This window comes from Buceros rhinoceros, unplaced genomic scaffold (genome assembly GCF_000710305.1).
Source record: "Buceros rhinoceros silvestris isolate BGI_N320 unplaced genomic scaffold, ASM71030v1 scaffold16052, whole genome shotgun sequence".
NCBI lineage: Eukaryota > Metazoa > Chordata > Aves > Bucerotiformes > Bucerotidae > Buceros > Buceros rhinoceros.
The window spans coordinates 434-20,323 of NW_010398515.1; the positions used below are offsets into that span (position 1 = coordinate 434).

The 19,890-nt window shown below is 39.6% G+C and overlaps 1 protein-coding gene across 2 annotated transcripts in view; it reads left to right on the forward strand.

The window, feature by feature from the left end:
• Window positions 1-16,378, forward strand: part of SLC39A9 (solute carrier family 39, member 9) — a 16,807-nt gene extending 429 nt beyond the window's left edge. Inside the window, exons 2-7 of one of the 2 annotated variants that reach the window (XM_010131142.1) lie at window positions 5,675-5,783; window positions 8,578-8,769; window positions 11,189-11,257; window positions 12,358-12,443; window positions 14,344-14,478; window positions 16,098-16,378. In XM_010131142.1, the coding sequence (XP_010129444.1) occupies window positions 5,675-5,783; window positions 8,578-8,769; window positions 11,189-11,257; window positions 12,358-12,443; window positions 14,344-14,478; window positions 16,098-16,328 (822 nt within the window). In that variant the 3' untranslated portion in view covers window positions 16,329-16,378. Of the gene's footprint in view, window positions 1-5,674; window positions 5,784-8,577; window positions 8,770-11,188; window positions 11,258-12,357; window positions 12,444-14,343; window positions 14,483-16,097 lie in introns of both variants that reach the window. The other variant, XM_010131143.1, reaches the window with a different exon arrangement.
• The last annotated feature ends 3,512 nt before the right edge of the window (window positions 16,379-19,890 follow it).

Genomic DNA, 19,890 nt, shown 5'->3' on the forward strand with positions numbered 1-19,890 from the left:
TACCGGAAGGAGTTAGCGCTGTCCCATTGCAAGTATGGCAGTGCTGTTAGGGGTGGTGTAACTTTAAAAGATTTTTTTAAAAGTTGTGGATGCAACATTAATTTTCATTAAAAATGGCAGTATAAAATTATATTTGTTCTTCAGTGTGTATAAAAGTCATTTAAATGTGCCAGGTTTGAGCCAAGCGTCTCGGTTACAGATGAAGCAAAGTCTCGGTATGTAGTGGAAGGACATGATAGGAGATGGATGTGGTTATTCTTAGAAGCTTGTGTCAGAAATTGCTGAAGCCAGAGATTAACTGATATTACGTGTCTATGGGCCACTTGGATTAGGGCTTTTAACAGCAGTTCTGAGAATGTTTACAAAAAGCTTTGTCCTGTCCACAATTTTGTTCCCAACCTGTGCTGCTGAAAATTAAACCTTAGCTCTTTGATTACAACACAACTTCCCAGTTATGTTACTGTCCCGTGTAACTCAAGGCATTATTTTAGAAAAAAGTCTTGGATACATAAGGTATTCCACTCTGGTGAGACTCCACCTGGAGTACTGTGTTCAGCTCTGGGTCCCACAGTGTAAGAAAGACATGGACCCGCTCAAGCGGGTCTGGAGCACCTGCCCTATGAGGACAGGCTGAGAGAGTTGAATTTGTTCAGCCTGAAGAAGAGAAGGCTCTGGGGAGACCTTACAGTGGCAGGAAGGATTGGGAGGGACTTTTTATGAGGGAGAAAAGCGACGGGACTAGGGTTAACAGTTTTAAACTGAAAGATTAGATATAAGGAAGAAATTCTTAACTGTGAGGATGGTGAGACACTGGAACAGGTTGTCCCAGAAGAAGAAGGAGAAGAAGGATGCCTCATCCCTGGAAGTGTTCAAGGCCAGGCCGGATGGGGCTTTGAACAACCTGGTGTAGTGGAAGGTGTCCCTGCCCATGGCAGAGGGGTTGGAACTAGATGATCTTTAAGGTCCCTCCCAACCCAAACCATTCAGAGAGTGAAAGTCTCCCTCTCATTCAGCATAGGTTGAATTGAGTTTCCACGCAGTGCAGGGTTTCAGAAGTATTTGGGTGCTTCTAAGAAATTACTGTTGAGATGATGATGACTGTTACAGTCTCTGGAAGTCTCTCAATATTTTCTTGATTCCCAAGAGGTTTTTCCTCTTTCTAAACAGTGATTTTTGTGTAGAAGTGTGGTGTAGTGAGAGTTTAGTTGTTTTAAGGCAGTAAGAGCTCTCTTAGAGCTGTTTCCAGTTTCTCCTGGGAGCAGTGCCACTCTTGGAAAGCAGAGCGCTGGAAGAGAGATGTGACTTGTTCTTCCATCAAGTCACAGAGCTGATTGCACCTGCCTTTTGGTCCTGGTACTATTAGGAGGCTTTGGGCTCAGGGTCTACAGCTGTGAGCAGCGTGGAAGGAAAGGCTGTTCATTTTGGTAACAGCACAATTCAGCTAATTTGATTGAAACAATTGAAACACGTCTTTCTTCTGAAGTCTTTACATAAGCATTGGCATAGCTCTGTTTTGCCAGTGTTTCATCTGGTGCTTTGATGGACCTTCCCTTACATATCTTCAATGCTGTGGCTTCCACTGTCTTGATTTTCAAAACTCTCTTTTTGCCCTGCAGCCTGCGAAGGATTTTCTTGCAGATTGCCTGAGGACACTGCCTAGCATACTAATATTGACTCCTTTCTAAATTTAATTTTGCATTTCCTCAGGTATATACTTGATAGTCACCTGTTCTGTCTTTATATTCAGTGTGGTTTGACTGCAGAGTTCTTGGTCTGTGTTTGTGTGCTTTATTTATGTAATTGAATCAGCGGCCTCCAAAACCTTTTGGGCTCCCAGCGGCTGCAGGAACACAGGTCTCTTGTGGATCCAGACCCAGCACTCTGCATCAGCAGTAATTACATCCTTATTAGCCTTTTGTGTGAGTGGTATTTTACCAACAGTACACATGTGCTGTCAAGTTTATTCTGCTGTCTTAAACTCTCAGAAATTCTTGACTCGGTTTTACACTTGATTTAAATTAGGTTTTTTAAGGACCCACATGTTATGCTGGTTTAAAAGGAGCAGAATCTCTCTGTAAATTATGTGCAAGTAGTAGCTAATCCTGGAGGTCTCTAATTAGAGGTTAGAATTGGTTCACTTAAAATGATTGCATAGAACTCTGTAGCAAGGACAATTTCAAACTGAAATGACTGTTTGGATTGTGCATTCTGTGGTTTGTAGGAAGTTTTGCAGATGGCCTTAGTGAGGAAAAATGCCTCCTCCCACCTGCTGCTTGTAACGTTAAGTAGAAGACAAAAATGAATGCCTTACCTAGTATACTCCAGAGGCTGGGGAACAATGAAATTATTCATTAGTGTTAATGCATTCCTTCAGAAGAGGGTTTTGCAATGGAACCTACTGGGTGTGTTCTGTTTTCATGACAGTTTCTGATGTCATGATAGGTATGTTTAGTTCTTTTCATTAGGATATTCCTGAAAGTATAAAACTCCAGTAAAGCCAGGTATGACTAAACATTGGTGGTAAAATGGCACAGAGTGAACAGAGCTTCGCTTTATTTCTGTATGCAGGTGTACCCTTTCAGCTTAATCCTAATTTACAGCACTCTGTTGGGCTAACTTTGGTCTGGGGACAACAACATACCAGTTCTTCAGCCTGGCTCTTAAGTTGTAGTCTAAATAATGCAAAAAAAAAAAAAAATTGTGATCTAGCAGTTCTAATGTTTTGCTGGTGTAACAGAGGCTGGCCATGCTGACTGGGCCAGGACTGTAGGTGTGAGTATTTGATAGGTCCAAGTAAGAGTTTCAATGCCAATAGCTTGCTAGTTTGAGGAATACAAGATTTTTCCCATGCGTTTTTTAGCACTATTTACTGCATTGCTCTTGTTTTTAACAAGAGACACACAAGTGTGTTTGTAATTGAAATGGTTTGATTTCTGGGATAAAACTAGATGACTTTTGCCTGTCTAGGTAGGCTGCAGTTCTTAGATTTCTGTACTCACCATGTCCAAGTATTTTGTGCTGAAAAGAAGACGTCTCTTGAAATAGTAACTTGTTAGTGTGTATTATTTTGGTGGATCTTTAAGATTCACTGAAAGCAAACAGTGCTCTGTATTTTCAGTTGTAATAAAATGGTATTACTTCTGACACTTCCCCCCCTGTGTTTATATGTGTGTATATATATAAATGTTTGTAAAAAAGATTATAGTGCTGCAGTATAAAAATGATCTTGTTTTTCCTTGTATGATACTATATTTTTTGCAAAATGACTTCATGAACAGTGGGTGTTGAAGATTATGTTTATGTAGATTGCCACTGTTTAGCAATTTACCAAGTATAATTGTTGTATAAGCCTGTCTACAATGCATATTTATGGAAATTGTACAGGTGTTTTCATCTTTTGCATATTACTATTTAAATTTTCCGCAGTAATGCTGTAATTATTTCCTTATCACATTGCTTTCAGAAAGCCAGTTGTGCATCTCTCTAGAGCCTCCTGTTTCTTCTATGCAAGTGTTGCCTATTTCAGTGAGATGAAACAGCTTGTGTTGTTGTGGTGCATGAAGGAGAATGGATGGTGTCATAAGGATACACCACACATGGCTGCCCACTAGTCAGATACTGACCTCTGCCTCCAGGTCCTCAGCAGTTAACCTTAGTATTTTGGTAGCACCCAGACGTCTCATCATGCGTGGAGGATGAATGATGATGGTTCTGACACAAAATGTAACCGACACAGGTTTTTTTATGAACATCTAAACTCCTGTGGTTGCTGCATGTGATATGATAAGGGCTTTTACAGAAATGATGAGAAACAGTCTCTGCAAGTTGTCGTATTTAGAATCTTAGATGTTTATATAATTGGTTTTTCAGTATGTGGCTTTGACTTTAGCCTGCCAGTGTGGTAGTCACAAGGAAGCAAAAAGTAGTAGTAAAGTGCTCCTGGACTGGTAGAACAATTTAGTCAGTTTGGGAGGAGATATTTCTCTAAGCTTTTTGCCCCAAGTTAGAATATAACTAGGAAGATGACATTACTAATAGTAGCAAGTCTTATAAACTCTCTGTGTGGCTTTTAATCTTATTATAGAAATTCTTCCTGAAATATGAATTAAACTAGTTTTCTTTATATTATAAAAGCATTAAGTTTATGTAGTTTTGTTAAGGTATAATTGCAAATTTGCAATACTTATGTAACAAATACATCTTAAAAACTATATTTGCAGAGAGGAAAGGAGATTGCATGGTCTGTCATTATGTAGAGAATGGAATATAGTTTTATATTACCCTAAATGCCTTTACAGTCTTTAATGCCTTTTAAAATGCTGCTGGAAGGCTTAGAAATGGTTGTAAAAACAGCAAGCATTTAATGAATCTCCTAACCAGATTAAGAAGAAGAAAGTCTGATGTGAAATGTCTGTTAGCACCACTATCGGTTTGGTCCATTTACCTCATTCCAACTCTCGTTTGAGTAAGGCTTTTAAACTTATATTGCGTTTGATAATTCTGGATTTAGAGCTATTTTGGGGATTCAGTCCCTTCTGCCATATTTTATAGCTACCTGACATTCTGCAAGTGCTGCAGCATTGTAGTTCTGAAAGTTCACCTGGCACCTTATTTTTAATACATGGAACACATCATCAGATCTTTCAAATAAAAGAAAGTGTCTGTCTTTTAAATTACTTTTTTATCCACAGTTTTATGTTTTTAAGGTAAATCTGTCCTTCAAAGATACTCCGTTAAATAGACAACCATTTAAAGTACAGCAGCCTCAAGGACAAGCTTCTGCACAAGAGTAGCTATTTGGTTTTAGAGACTGATAGATAGTTCATCTACCATGTAACAGTCTTATAACAGCTGAACTTCATTATTCTGTGTCCGTGAACCGTGAAAGTGAAACTGTAGGTGAAAGTAGAGGTCCTGCTGCTGTTTTCTAAAATCATCCCTTTCTCTTTCTGTAGTTATGAAACTTTTTAGCCCTTCTATGCATATTATTAATGTACCTGACTTAGCAGTTTGCACTCATACTTGACCAATCTATGTGTTTCTGTAGATGAATTTACATTATTGGTTCTCTTGTCCTGTTTTTGCTTTGGTAATTTAGTTTTCTTTCTTGTATTTTCTTTTATTATTTAGATTGACTCTTCTGGCAAATGAGCAATTTGTCTTGCTCTGTGCCATACCTAGCAGAGATTTTAGGGAACTTGCATGTTTAAATATGATTTCTAGTAGGAAGGATATATTTGAAAATGAACCCAGAATGGAGATAAAACGTAGAGTTGCAAACATGCTTCAAAACTCAGGCACTTTAAATCTTTGTCTTTGCAGGCCTTCCAGTTTGAGGCCCTATAGCACAAATTAGACCCCAGTAATCATTAGTGCCAGATATAGCAACTCTTGCTAGTTTCAGGTATGCCACTTTTCATTTCTTGTGTGGTGTTAACAGTCAGATGACTGTTTCCATCTTCTACTTCAGCTGATTGCATCAGACACTGGATATGTTCACTTGCAGGAAGTTAATCATTAGAAATGTAGGACTACGCAACTGGAGCTCCTGAACAAAAAATCAGCAAGAGGTTTTGTGGGTCATTCTCACTTTCCCCCAACCTCTGTTAATGAGGAAGGGTAAAGAAAGCTTTTTCATTCTTAAAGATGATACTTGTTTTGTACTTGCTTGCAGGAGAGGTTAAAGCTGGTGACTGTTTTGGGTGCTGGACTGCTGTGTGGAACTGCCTTGGCTGTCATTGTGCCAGAAGGAGTACATGCACTTTATGAAGACATTTTGGAGGGTAAGAACCAAATTCAGATGGCCTTGTATAAGATAACCTAGTCGTGGTGTTATGACATACTGGGGCTAGTTTCTAAGGTTTTTAACATAAAATTGGAGAAGGGATTCACAGCATCATGACACAAAGCCAGCATAGAATCACAAAACTGCCGTTGGGATGTTATTGCATTTTTATGGTGATTTGACAGAGGGATGTCATCAGGCTATGGATCAATGACTTGCTGAGTGATCCAGTCGTTTGTGGGTCCAGTTACTGAACTGTTCATGGAACCACAGCCTTTTATGCCAGGTTGTGTGTAATGCGACTTGTTCTGGGGAGAGTTAAAGTTTATCTTTCACTGGAGCCTCAAAGAAGGTGTGAAGAGGCCTGTGGGAGAGAATGAAACTGTGGACTATTTGCTGTTGCTTTTTGTAATTTAGATTGAGTCTCATTAAAGCAATTTTGGAAAGTGTTTTACAGATCTGTAAATACTTGCCCTCATAAGAATTTCCTCCTTTGAAGCTGAAGGGTGTCTTGAAATGAAGTTATCTTAATATATTTGGCTGAAAATGATGGTTTATAGGGTTAATTCATAGAGTAGGAGGCATTTCTTTCTTGGATGGTGGTGTCCATTACACTTAGGTAGCAGCACGTGGTTCCAAATTCAAGCATCCGGTTCTAGTCTGCTGTTGCTGGTCTTCAAAATCTCACAGTCCCTAATGCGGAGCTCAAAGCTGACAGCAATTATATATCTATAGGGATGGGAGTGTGGAGGACAGCTTATACCCAAAAGTCTTAGTAACCTTAATTTGAGGTTATGACACTATTTTAAGTAGTCAGGGCTGATTACCACTGTTTGGAGTATACATTAAATCTTGCTTTAGCTTGGAGTCTTGTGCTATTACAGTACCACTGCATGTATGAGGTTTCTCCAGTATGCTCAGAATCAGAAGGAACAACTTAGTGGTCACAGGAGAAAGGACTATGAAGTTGAGGCTGCAGAGAACTTTGCAAGTGTCTGATGTACCGTTGTTGCTAATCTGGAACTGAGAGACAGTTGTAATACTCTGCTTTTCTTGTACTACTGTTCTTTTTCCTTGTTTCTACACTAGTTTAAATTTCTTTTTAGTAAGACACTTTAATTTATTCTGGTTTAGTTTCCACTAAATTTATGTTGTTCTGCTTAGATTTAAAGTAAACAGAAGATAATATATAAAATCATTCTTTATCAGGAAGTGAAAGAACCTCTGATTATGCTTTTATACTGTGCACTCTAATTTGTGCACTCTGATGTGGAATTCCTCCAATGAGCTGTAGTTGTGGGTTTGCTCTCCATTCATTTTTAATTCCAAGTAGACTAAATTTTTCTAGCACTGATATGCCTAGCAGTAAATACAAGTGCTGTGAACATTTGCTTTTTTTTGTTACTAAACAGAACAAACTGTGTATGAAACCTACAGCCTGCTGCATAAGAGTTAAATGCTCTATAGTGGAGTATAAGTATGTGGAGAATTAAGACGCTTCCCATTACTGGAGTAGTAATATCAGAGGAAATATAAAGAAAAAAATTTATGATTCAGGTGAGCACAGGATCTGAGACCAAGAGGTTAATGGTTTACTGTGCTCTGTGTGGTAGTTTGGAACTTAATTAAAAATTCCCCGTTCCTGGTCTTTGCTTGTACCTTTCTAACAGTGTATTTCTGTATGTTGTTGGCACAGAAGGCTTAGAGATGATTCTTAGCTTGTCAGCTGGAAACAGTACCTAGAATTTTGCTAAAAAATAACTTTATTAAATCTTTCACGTAAATGTACTAACCCAGCTCTTCCAGTCTTTTCTGGCCGAGACTGAAAAAGCTGTGTACTTTGGGACACTGTGTGCCCTCTGTGTCAGGTGGGATTGCAGGAGCAATAATTTCCTGTACAGTCATGAGCAAGGTTGGAGGATCTCATGACTCTGTCTTTGGGTACCACTAGGCCAAAGACTATTGGAAATGTTAAATGAATGTGCCAGAAAAAGCTTCTCCTTTCTCTTTAAGACTGTGTAAATTCAGAGTGAGACTGACATAGTTTCTGTAGAAACCAGTGGGAATTCTATGTGTGGCGAGTATTTGTGATAAAGATAACATGCTGGGCAAATGGCATCCTGCAGAAGTTGGTGGTTATATCTCTGCTTTCTAAAAGTCATTGCAGGTAGAGACATTTGTCACTGTTCCTAACCTATGAAATGTTTGAAAAGGTTTTTGAATTATAAACTGTGCACCAAATAAAGCGTTTTATACCATGGAAATGTAATTAAAAAACAGCTAGTACTGACTTAACTGTTGTTCTAGTCCATATCAATGGAGTGTGTCAATGCTAACTTTAACTGGAGACTGATGCTTTGAAATATAATCTTTAAAGATTGCATTAGATCTCTAAATGGATGGAACCTGTTTTATCTCTTTGTCCTGTATTTTTTCACTGAAGTCATAATCTTCATTTCACTGCTTGACAGTACCTGTGAATACTGACAAAATCTTCAGTTAAATTATTCAGCAATTTTTAGCAATCAATTTGTATTTAAAATGCAGCATTTCAACAAAGTAGCCTGGCTTATCAAATAGTAATGCTTTCTTAGCTTTTCCATGCTGAAGATGTATGATTAGGGGCCAACCAGGCAAATGTTTCCTAAGAAAATGGTCTAAGAAATACCTTAAGCAAGGATTTTAGTGTATTGTCCAACAAAGCATGAAGCATGCTTTTGACAAAGGAGGAGAAAAACAACCATGCCCCATTTAGTCCCGTGTCTTCTAACCTGTTTGCTTGCCTGCCACAGGGAAGCATCACCCAGCGAGCGAGATGCAGCATGTGATTCAGTCTGAGAAGGTAGCGGAAATCCCAGTTGTACACGAGTACGAACATGACCATTCTAGGCTGCATGCCTACATTGGTGTATCCCTTGTCCTCGGCTTTGTCTTCATGCTGTTGGTGGATCAGATAGGCAGCTCTCATGTGCACTCTACAGATGGTAAGTAAAGATCCAGTTCAATTAGACTTGCTAATTAGTCTTAAATAGCAAGCTGCAATTTTTTCAAATGCTACTGGGATTTAATTTGACTACTCATGTCCAGAGTTTCTGTAGGTGCTTTACAAACATAAAGCAAGGTCTGTGTGAAATGTTTGTGCTGGAGGTCTATCCTGGAATTCAGTATCATCAGAGAGTTTGCTTTGCTAACATGAAATAGCTGTGTGAACATCTGTGGTGGGGGTTTGAAGGGTGCCTTGACACGCAAGTTACTGTCTGTTTTACAGTATCACCCATAGGGGATTTCTTTGGCTTTCCAAAAAACTTGGTTAGTCTTATCTTTGTTTGTTTTTCCTACTTAGTTGTCATACCTGTAGATAAAAGAACAAGATGATACCATAAATAAGGCTGCGGAAATGACTAGATGTAAGTTCTAGTCCTTACAGTCCAGGCTGGACTCCCACACTAGTCTAGAGCCTCGCTTGCTACACTTCCTGGTTAGTCCAAAGATTTCTCAACTTTATTACAAGACTCTAAAAATGGCTGTGACTTCATGCTCTGACTGTAGCTTGAAATGCACCGAAGGTGTTTTGTCATGTGAAAAGGTTTTTTACTGCCTTTGGCTGCTTGTTTTCTCCTACATCATCTCTGATGGTGGAACTTGGCCCTCAAAAATTAAGGAATTTGTCTTGAAGGAAAAGTAAAACACACACACACAAGGAGAGGAGACATGTTTTGGTTGATCTTTTGGTAGTTTGCAGTGCAGCTGTGCAAATGCTTGTATGGAGTTAGCGTGGTGGGACAGATTGGAGGCCAGCGCAGGAGGAACCGTGTCACCTTTCTGCTTCTGGAGGATCATAAATGGGGCCACAGCCATGGCTAGCTGATTTTTCGGAGGTTTGCAAAGGAAATGGTAGCAGTGAGGATGACAAGGGGATGCAGCTGAGCAGCTGCCAGGGGAATCCGTGGTTTGTACAAGTTATGACCCTTTCCTACATCTCTGATCAGAGCAAATACTAGGAGGAAATTGACTATGAACTGTTAGACACACACACTCTAAAACAGGATATTAAGTAAAGTTTTATCTAGTCTGTACCTCTGTCACAGGAAATGTAGTAGTGTCTTTGTCATGTTTTTGAAAGCTACTGAAGAAAAGCATTTTTCTAATTTGAACCAATGTCTGGTAGTTTTATTATCTCTCAAGTGGCTAGATTTTACTGCGTCTAAACTAGAAAAACTCTGTAGGCTGGAGTGGAAGTATGAAATCAAATGTGACTCTCTGAGTGTGTTTTAGTTCTGCTTAATCCAAAACAAATTTAAAGGAAAATTTTTTTGTGAATATCTCCTCCTATTTTACGTGAGAATACAATTGCAGTCATCCAGATGCAGCTTATGCAATTAACTGCCAAATAGGCTCCCTTCATTCAGAAGATCAATCTGACTGAAGAGAATATGTAGTTTTTAGCCATCTGACTTCCCTGATCTGACCCACTGGGCAACCACTTGTGTGCTTGGGTATGAAGAAAGAGACTAGAGGGTGAGGGAACAGGCAGGAGGAAAGGAGCGGGACTGGACATTCCATTTTGGCAGCAGTGCTGACTTCCTGAAGTAGCTGTGGAAGCGTGCTTTCAGTCAGCTTACTGACAGCTAGTGTAGTTAATTAACAACTGTTCAACTGTTGGGAATTAAACAGTTGAGCAGTGAGAAGTTTCCGTGCTTGTGAGGACTTATCTGGCCTGTTCATTGCAGTGATTCTTTTCAACAGTTTTACTGCTGATATTGCCCTATATTGTGCTATATAACCTGCAGACATTCTCAGAGTAGCTGTAAAACAATTGCAGTCAAAACTCAGGATCTCAGGCAGCACTGGCTGCATTTCTCCTCTGTGGTACGTAACGCTGGAGGAAAATCTTTGCAACTGCTGCCATAACAAGTAGGATTTATTGCTTGCTAGGAATTGCCAGAGGATCAGTGCAACAGAGACTGCCCCAGGCTGTCACTTGAAGGAAAATGCTGACATCCGGCTATGTGGGGAAAAGTCATCCTGACTCTTGGAGCAGCTCTGGATTCTGGGGATGTGAAACTAGCTTTTCTTCCCCTTGGTAGCACAGAACTTTAACATTTGGTTCCAGGAGATTAAGAAAAACAACTGCTCTCCTAATGCCAATGATCCTGTAAATTGAAAAGAATTGTACTGTGATTCTGTCACTTGTGTGTTGGCAGAACTTTTGGTGATTTGAAGATGTTAGGTATCAGATTATTTTACAGTAAATGTAATGCAGAAATACAAAAGCTGGTAGTTTTGACTATAACTGCCTAAGCAGCTGGTAGGGACACGTGCAGTGATACTTAGAATTTTTCTTCCAGCATAATTTGTGTGTGTGTGTTCTCTTTATCTTCACTCTCCTCATGACCGTTTCAGATCCAGAAGCTGCAAGATCAGGCAACTCCAAAATCACCACAACACTGGGGCTAGTAGTCCACGCTGCAGGTAACGTGAGACCTATTGTTAGCACTTGAGAGGGGCATCTGTTGATGTGTGGCTCATCTGAAGATGTAACAGAAACACGTGGCTTTTGGTTTTGATAGTGGCTTTTTATACAGGGGAAAAAAAAAGGCAGGGTGGGGAGAACTAAGCATCTTCCCCAAAACTTACTGGGAAAATATACTCCAGAGCTTGCAATGTTCCATGGAGTTTTATTTGAGTATAGTCTTTTCAGTCGTTTTATTTTTTCCATCTGAAAAGTTGTGTGATGCTCACTCTTAGCCTTTTTGATTCCTTTGCTGGTTGCTTTAGCTGCTGAATTTCGATACACACTAACACATTTGATAAAGAGTATGAAACACCTTTGAGTTTGCTTGTCAGCTGATGTGTTTTCTTTTAAAGTTTTAAAAATAGTATCTTGTGCAAAAAAGGATGTTATAGGGCAGAACGCAAAGATTTGGCTGAAACACATTTGGGCTGACTTGCAAGGACTGAAAAAGTCATGCGTGCATTACAGTCAACCGTGTTCATGCTGTAATTCTTCATTATATATGTGTAGTACAAATATGAAGCTTTTTAATAGCACCTGCTGAAGGTAGATAAGTCATAAGGGGTTGATCAAAAATATATTTCTTCACTAAACAAAGTGATTAATATAGTATATGTTTCTATTTAATTTAGTTTATGTTAAATAGTAAAAAATAGTATTTACGGTAGTGTTTATATCTGAAAATTCGTTTAAAGGGTAATTAAGATTCTTTCAACGCTTAGAATCTAAAGCAGACTTTTTAATTTAGACAGAAATTCACTTCTACAGAAGAGTAAAATAACTGAACTTGTTACCTTGTTCTAATTTGTCACAATGTGTCAATACTGAATATGGTTTTTATGGTCTTGGGAAATACAGGACAGCTCTTGTTGAGAATTGTCTGATACCCTGGAGCTGTTACGGCTTAACAACCAGCGGGGCTGGGTTGGTGGTGTTAATGGCGTTTTGAGTAACAGGACTTTGTCAGTTGAGGTGTTCTGTGCTGTCAGCCATTGAGGGGTGGGGAAGCTGGGAAACTGATGTGGAAGAGTAATCCATGAATTTGCACTCCTTTCAGCTGATGGTGTTGCATTGGGTGCAGCAGCTTCTACTTCTCAGACTAGTGTCCAGTTGATAGTGTTTGTTGCGATTATGTTGCACAAGGTAAGTCATTCAAAAAAGTCTTTCCCATTTTTCAGAAGACTGTTAAGGCATACAGAAATTACTGAAGATCCTAAGTTTCCTTAGGGAAGTAGTATGGAAATGCATAATGCCATTGAATGAACAGGTCAGTTGTACAGCTTCGAGAACCAAAAAGCACTGGTATGGTGTATGACAGAGTAGCAAATGATGGATGCTAGCTCTGAGTGGGGTACGAATGAGAGAGGATTCTGACTGCCCACTGCCTACCTTGATTATGATGGTTGGGAAAGGTCTCCCAAAGTAGGGAGAGAACAGCAGCTTATAAAGAAGAGTGGCAGCTTCACACTGACTTTTTCTGAAGCTAGTGTGGTGGTGTGTTATTCTTAAAAACTCCCAGGATTTATACTGCTTCAGCAAAGAGAAGAAGAGAACTTCAGAGAAGTTCCAAAGGGCGAAGCACAGGAGTATATACTAGTGTATTTAAGGAAGAAAAATAGTTATGCTGATTACAACATGTTTCTGGTTCTGTGATGTTCTTAAGAAAATGGGAAAGGGGTCAGTGTTTAAAGGGTTAGTCTTTTGAGACTGCTTAATGTCAGAATACTTAATTACGTCTTCTGGTTACCTTAATGTAGTAGCTTCAGCATCAGTCATATGCCAGTTCTGCAGGAGAAAAAAAGTTAAATGTTTTTCTGATGATAACAAGCAAACAATGGCTCTTTCAGATGGGAAGGTCTTTTTTCCTTGTCATTTGTGAAAAGGTATCTATTAGTTATTTAGGCTCTAAATGTGTGTGCAGGTGCATATTTGACTTATGGTAGCACATGGGTATATTACAGTAGTTAGTCATACATTCATCCAAAATCTTCCTTGCATAATTGCATGTTCAAAATGTTAGGAAATCCAGATGTAGCATGTCTTTTGCTGCTCATACAAGAACAAACTCTCTTCAAAGTGATAATGTCAGTGTCACATCTTGCTGTGAAGATTAGTTTATGGCTATTGCCAAGTGAAACTTGCTTTTATTATTCTTAATGTTCAAATTAACTCACTTCTGAAATTGTACGGTTTTAGAAGAGGTAAATTTCTCCTATGAAAGGTTATCAAGAAATATTTGGTTTTGAAAGAGAAATGTATTTCTTCAGCGTCTTTTTATTTTTCTAGTCTTCTGATGCTGATTGATACTTTTGTCTTTTTTCCTTCACTCATGGTTTCCTTCTAGGTTTAAAAAGAAAATCTGTATATAATATTGTTCAAATATATTTTAGTTTGTCTTATCTCAAAAACGTCAGGGCAGACTGCTATTGTCTTTACACAACCAAAAGTGTAGTAAATGCCCTGAGTAGTAGGACAGCTATGCCTTGTGGGTAAGAAACTGGATGCCAGCAGAGGGAGAAGAAGAAAGAATTTATTTGCTTCCCAGTGGGAACAGAAGTTAAACTGAATGATGAACTAATCAAAAGAGCTCTTAAGTCTTTGTTCATGTGGAGGCTGACAGTTCTCTATCTCTGGGAATTTTTTCCCCCCTCTGTGTTAATTGTATAATTTTTCTGCTGTAGATAAAGAAACTCTTTCTAAGGATGAGTACTAGTATCAGGATGAAAAAAGAAATTACTTAAGTTGATGGAGACTTAGGGATTATAGCAATGAGTCCAATCAGAATGAACATTTTAATATTTATGATGACTACACAAATATGTGTACTCTGATAGCCAGAACGTGAGTTTCCATTAGGTGCTGTTATTAAGGTAGGGCAGTTTGCAGAATTCTATTGATTTGGGTTAACTGCAGCGTACTAGTGTTCTCCCTGGGTTTCTTCCAATTCAGTGCATTTCAGTGTAGTAAATTGTATTTCAACTTTAGCTCGGATTTCAGGGGATTCTAGAAGGTATTTTATTACCAGTGAATATTGTTTTTGCAGGCACCAGCTGCCTTTGGCCTGGTTTCCTTCCTGATGCATGCTGGGCTGGAACGGAATCGAATTAGAAAACACTTGCTGGTCTTTGCCTTAGCAGCACCTGTTATGTCGATGGTGACATACTTAGGGCTGAGCAAGGTAGGTCTGTTCTGTCTGATTTTTGTTCTGCCCAAAATGTAGTTTAGTGGTGGAGTTAGGGCAAATGAGTCTTATATGAGTTTCATAGAACATAATTCCAAACTGCTTGAAAAATTTAGAACAATGGAGATTAATACTAACATAAAAATAAAATGGGTGACATAAAATTAAAATGAATAAAAAGGTAGCAGTGTGAATGAAAATAACCCATGCCGTCCATCAGAACCATTGATACAACTCCTCTATATCTGTATAGCTTTTTTTAGAAGGCTGATTTCTGTCTTTTAATATGCAGATAGAAAATAATCTTTGCTGGTTTTCCCCACCATCCCAGAACTGGTGCTATGTGTTCAAAGTCCTTTTCACACTGGCGCAGAAGTTGAATCCTCAGCTAGCCTTTTTGCCTCTTGTACGCCTTAAAGCTTAGTCTTGTCTTGGCTCTAAACAGCAAATGGCCTGTGAAGTGGGTCCCTGCACGTGAGTTTATCATTTCTGTCCCAGTTAAATGTTTCTGCTTCTCATAGCATTTTCCCTGACACGCCTGCATTTCTAACTGCTGTGGACCATGCTGGTGACACACTACATTGTTGTGTTGTAAGGGATCTAATATGTGATCTCATGGAACTCAAGACATGAGAGGAAAGATTAAGTAAATCATCTGAGCTGATCCCTTTACTTGCCAGAAGTATTTGATATTGCAGTGCAGGAGACAGCGGAAAGGGTTGGGTTTGTAAACAGAAATGAGAATGCTGTTTGAGCATTCTTTTGATGTAGGCTCACTAGGAGTTGGTTTTGGCTTTTGTGCTTCAGAAAGAATGGAGAATTGCTGAGGCATGAGGGCTGGCACAGTGGTTGTATAGTTCTGGAGCAGAAGATGTATCTCTGCTCTTTGGAAAAATAACGTGAGAGTATACCAGAGAACTAACGTCACCCTTGAGCTGGAAATTGTTCAAGCAGCATTGTGAAACTGAGAGGAGTAGGTTTCCATTTCAATACTTTTAATGACATGTGGCATGAATTTAGTCCTAGTGAAGAGGTGCTCAGTTTTGACCGAGAAGACGTGTTTCTTTATCAGGTTTGCATGGAAATTCTGGAAAAGTTCAGGGTGTTCACTTGTACGTACAAATGAAATATCAAATGAGTGATGATTTGGGACTTAAATTCAGCAAATCTTGCTCTGACCAGCAGAGGACCAGAGATTTAAAGGCTCACGTCTTATTTGAACTCTTTGTTTAGAAAAAGGGAAAACCAGAAAGTCAGTCTTGAGCATCCCTCCTAAAATGTGTAGCTTTGCAATCCGAACTTCGTTTTTTTTCTAAGTACATTTTGACATTTTATATGTTGCTGTGAGATTGTCAAACAAGATGCTTCTGCACAGACTGTAACTTCTTTCTTTTGTAAGGGTTCCTGGAAGTCTGAAGTGAACTAACTAGGGTTACATCCACTTTAGAAAGCCAGTTGCTACACATAAGATGCAAAACACAAGCCAATACATCAAACCATTGCCATTGTGAGAGAGCTAGAGTTGATTAAAAAACATACTTGTCAGGACACTTTTTTTATTGAGTGAAGAATGTTTACTTATCCTCATTGTTTTTTTTTTTTTTTTTCTATTTCAGAGCAGCAAAGAAGCCCTTTCAGAAGTCAATGCCACCGGAGTTGCTATGCTATTTTCTGCGGGGACTTTTCTTTATGTTGCTACGGTTCATGTCCTCCCAGAAGTAGGAGGAATTGCTCATAGCCACAAACCTGAATCAAGCGGAGGAAAAGGACTCAGTCGTCTGGAGGTGGCAGCCCTAGTATTAGGATGCCTTATTCCTCTAGTTTTGTCCATTGGACATCATCACTAAACGCTCAAGTGTCACCATTCTCCGTTTCTCGATCTGACGTGAGCAGTAAATGTTGGCTGCTCCCTTTATCATTTTCGTATGCATCATCCATCCCATCCACTTCATGGAGTTCAGAGGGAACCTTGATTGCAAAATGAGGAATACTGGGAAAGTTTTTAGTGTAGCAAAATGTACTTTGGCAGCCGGACATAAATTCTGTGTAACTTTCTTTTCTGAAGACATTTGCTCTTTTAATTGTTACTTCTGGCCCTATTCTCAGGGAGGATGGAATTTGGAGTTTAAGAAAGGTGAGCGGAGAAGAACATGGCGACTCATCGTAAAATTGCAATCACCAAAGTATCCTGCAGTTCAGCTCACACAGCTGAGAGCAAAAACAAAGGATGGCTGCCTTGTGAGAGGCTGCAGTATTACTAATGAAGAAGGGGGCTCTACCCGTCGGTTCAATGTTGGCCTGGCAACGTGACTGGTCCTTGTGATGCTTGTCACTAATTGTATCACAAAAATGCACTTGGAACTCTGGACAGCACTGCTGTTGTTGCAGCACTGCACTGATGAGAAAAAGATGCAGACAAAATGTAGGATTGGAGTAGGAAATCGGCTGTTTAATGTGCAAATGAATTTTGCAGTGTATTCTGTTATTTAAGGTAAAGGGTAGAAGCAAGGAGAATAGTGTTTGGATTGTTCATGCAATTGTTCACAAATTCTAAAAAAGCAGTGTTCCTTGGGAGATGGTCTGCTGACAAGTCAGTAAAGAGCGGGCATCAAAAATGTGATCAGGAATCAGGTGCTGGGTACTGTGATTACACTGCTGCTACTGCTGAGAGAGATACCCGCAGTGTCCTTTGAAACTAGGCTGTTCTGGACTCTGAGGAGTAGAAATCTGATGGAGACAGCTGCTGAGGGACCAGGGAACTTCAGTAGCTCATTTTCAAAAGTCTGAACTGCTGAAATCAGTTGGGAGTGGGAGTGGGGTTTCAATAAATAAAAAGTATTGAGGCTACCAAAACAAAATTTAGTAAATACTTTGTTTAGTAAAATATTTATGCTGCAGATAGAGTGCAAAGTGTTTCTAGAGCAGTTCTGAACAAAATAACCCTGACAAACCAGAGTCCAAACTGGTGGGCTCCCAGTGGACCTCTTAGGCATTTTCCCTTTTCTTTGGGAATTGTGCATTCAGCTCTTACTGGTAAGCACTAGTTTTGGCAAATCTACTGGAGGAATTATTGCAGCTGCTGATGCCTCACGCTGCAGAAGAGTGGTAAAAGATTCCTCCTTTTCCAAGGCACAGCCTCCTCTTGTCAGGCACCGTTTCTCTTATGCAAAATACACTCTAACTGTAGTGCACTGAAAAGTCAGCAATGCTTGATGTGCACAGGTTCAACATGAAATTCTTTCTGTAGGGCACAACTTTTTAATGCTATACCCTTTTTAAGCTATACTCTGCACTTTTTAAAGATAACATTGCCAAATTTTTTTTTATTTTTTTGTTTGAAATGGCTTGAAATATCTTAACTGAAGTGCTTTTTGTTTCCATTTGAATGAGTGTGTGTGTTTTTTCATGCCATTTTAGTTGTACTACACAGGCCATCGTGCCTCTTAACTTGTTGACATTTTTGTCGTTGTCCTGTTTGTCTGCTAGTTCAGTAATGGGCATGGTCTGGCTCTTGGACTAGCAATTGCTTTGTAACGATACAAGTGTATCCCAGGATTGAACCTAGTATTAATCCCCAGGAGTGCTGCTTCATTTGCGTGTTTTACTGTGTAAAACCAATGCAAAATTATTAGAAATTATCTTTTCCCACAAGACAGTGTTTTCAGATGGAATTGGTGTATCAGGCCTAAACAAGCATTTTTGACATTAGACCTTCAAAAGTTAATTCTGTTCTGAAAAGCCACTGCAAAATGGATGTGATCCTCTCCTGCGCATTCTCAAACCCTTTTTTTAACAACTTAGATCTGCAGCTAGTTCAGTGATACAGGTTACCAGCACGTGCGAATCGTACACAGGGGTGTTTACACCAGAGCTCTCAGTGTTCTTCCTAATTTCCCCCTAATTACCACCTTCTTTGATAGATTAAGCAAGGTAAAAGAGCAAGTCTTTCCACATAACTGTTTCCAACAGCTGGAGAGTTTGCAAGACCTGCAGCAGAAGCAGGGGATAGCTTAGCGCAGCACCAGATACTTACGTTTTGTAAACCAGTGAGGTTTTTTCTTTAACTATCAGTCACAGGCATGTGCACCCCACCCTACAAGCGAAAGCTGGCATCCTGACTGCCTGCTGCTTCAGTCTTGCTTTAACAGCAACAGCTGAGGGAGGCATATAGGTAGGGTCCCATTTCATGCCTTAGTCATGGATAGTACCTTCTTATATGGGTCACTGTGCATCGATGGGGAGGTGGCAGCCAGCCCTTCCACTGCTGACAACCTCTGGAATATTAATTGTAAGAGGTGCCACAGCTCAGAGATGTTGTCTGTCTTTCCTCTTGTCCCTCAGATCGTGTTTCCAATTTCTGGGGCTGCCATCGGAAATGACAATACTCAGTTTAATGAGTCATGAAATATAGAGGCCAAGTTACAGCAGCAGGTGAGGGATTTCAAATGGAAATATTGGCATCTTAAAGTTGGTACACAATTCTGATAACACGTACTTTTAATTTTGGCACTTGGTTAGGTGATAGAAGACCTCTGTGGTTGTTCTTTTTTCTCCCTTTTAGAAGTAACAGCAGCGTTTTCTTTTGACTGCCTCTGTTATCTCTGTGCTGAACTATTATTTTCAATTCTGTAGCTGAAACTGCAGTGACTAAGGAAGCTTTTGGTTATGTAATGAGGAGAATATAACATTTCAAATGATCAAACCTTTCCAAATAGTTCCACACAGAGGATTACTTTTTTGAAGCAGAGTATTTTAATGAGTTAAATAAAATGGTGCTTTTTATCATACCCCCGTTTTTACCTATCTCCCCATCTGTCATTGTAAATCCAAGCGCTGCATGTAGTCAGGGCCATCTGGTATCACTTTCTACTCCTCAGGGGACCTTGGTGCAAACAAATTCCTCTTGCTCTCTCTGTAGTGGCCATCTCTGCCTGTGTTTTCTACTGTGAGGTAGGTGGCAGCAGGTCTAGCAGGTAACGCTTTAACCAAGTGCTAGGCATGTCCCGCTTTCCTTCTGTAAATCCCTCCAGGAAATCTGTAATCTTCAGCTGTTTTTTTCAGTTAATGATTTCTTAATTGGCAATAGGAATTGGACTGAAGCTGTTTCTGTTGATGCCGGTGTGTTCAGGTACTTTCCTTACTGTTCTAATTCTTTTACTGTTTCTTGTATAAAGAAGGGAAATATTTCTTTTTCAGCACCTGAGGTCAGATGCAGAAGCTGCACTGACATTAACTTAAGTGAGGATGGCAGAGCCGTTGCACCAAGACAGGAATTTTTGATCATTGTGGCATGTCAGATGGCCGGGTGTTAAACACAGAAACCTGCTGTTGACTTCAAGGAACCATTTCCAGGTGGATTGTGTGAAAGGCTGGTGTTATCCAAGACATCCAGGAAAAATACTGTGTCTG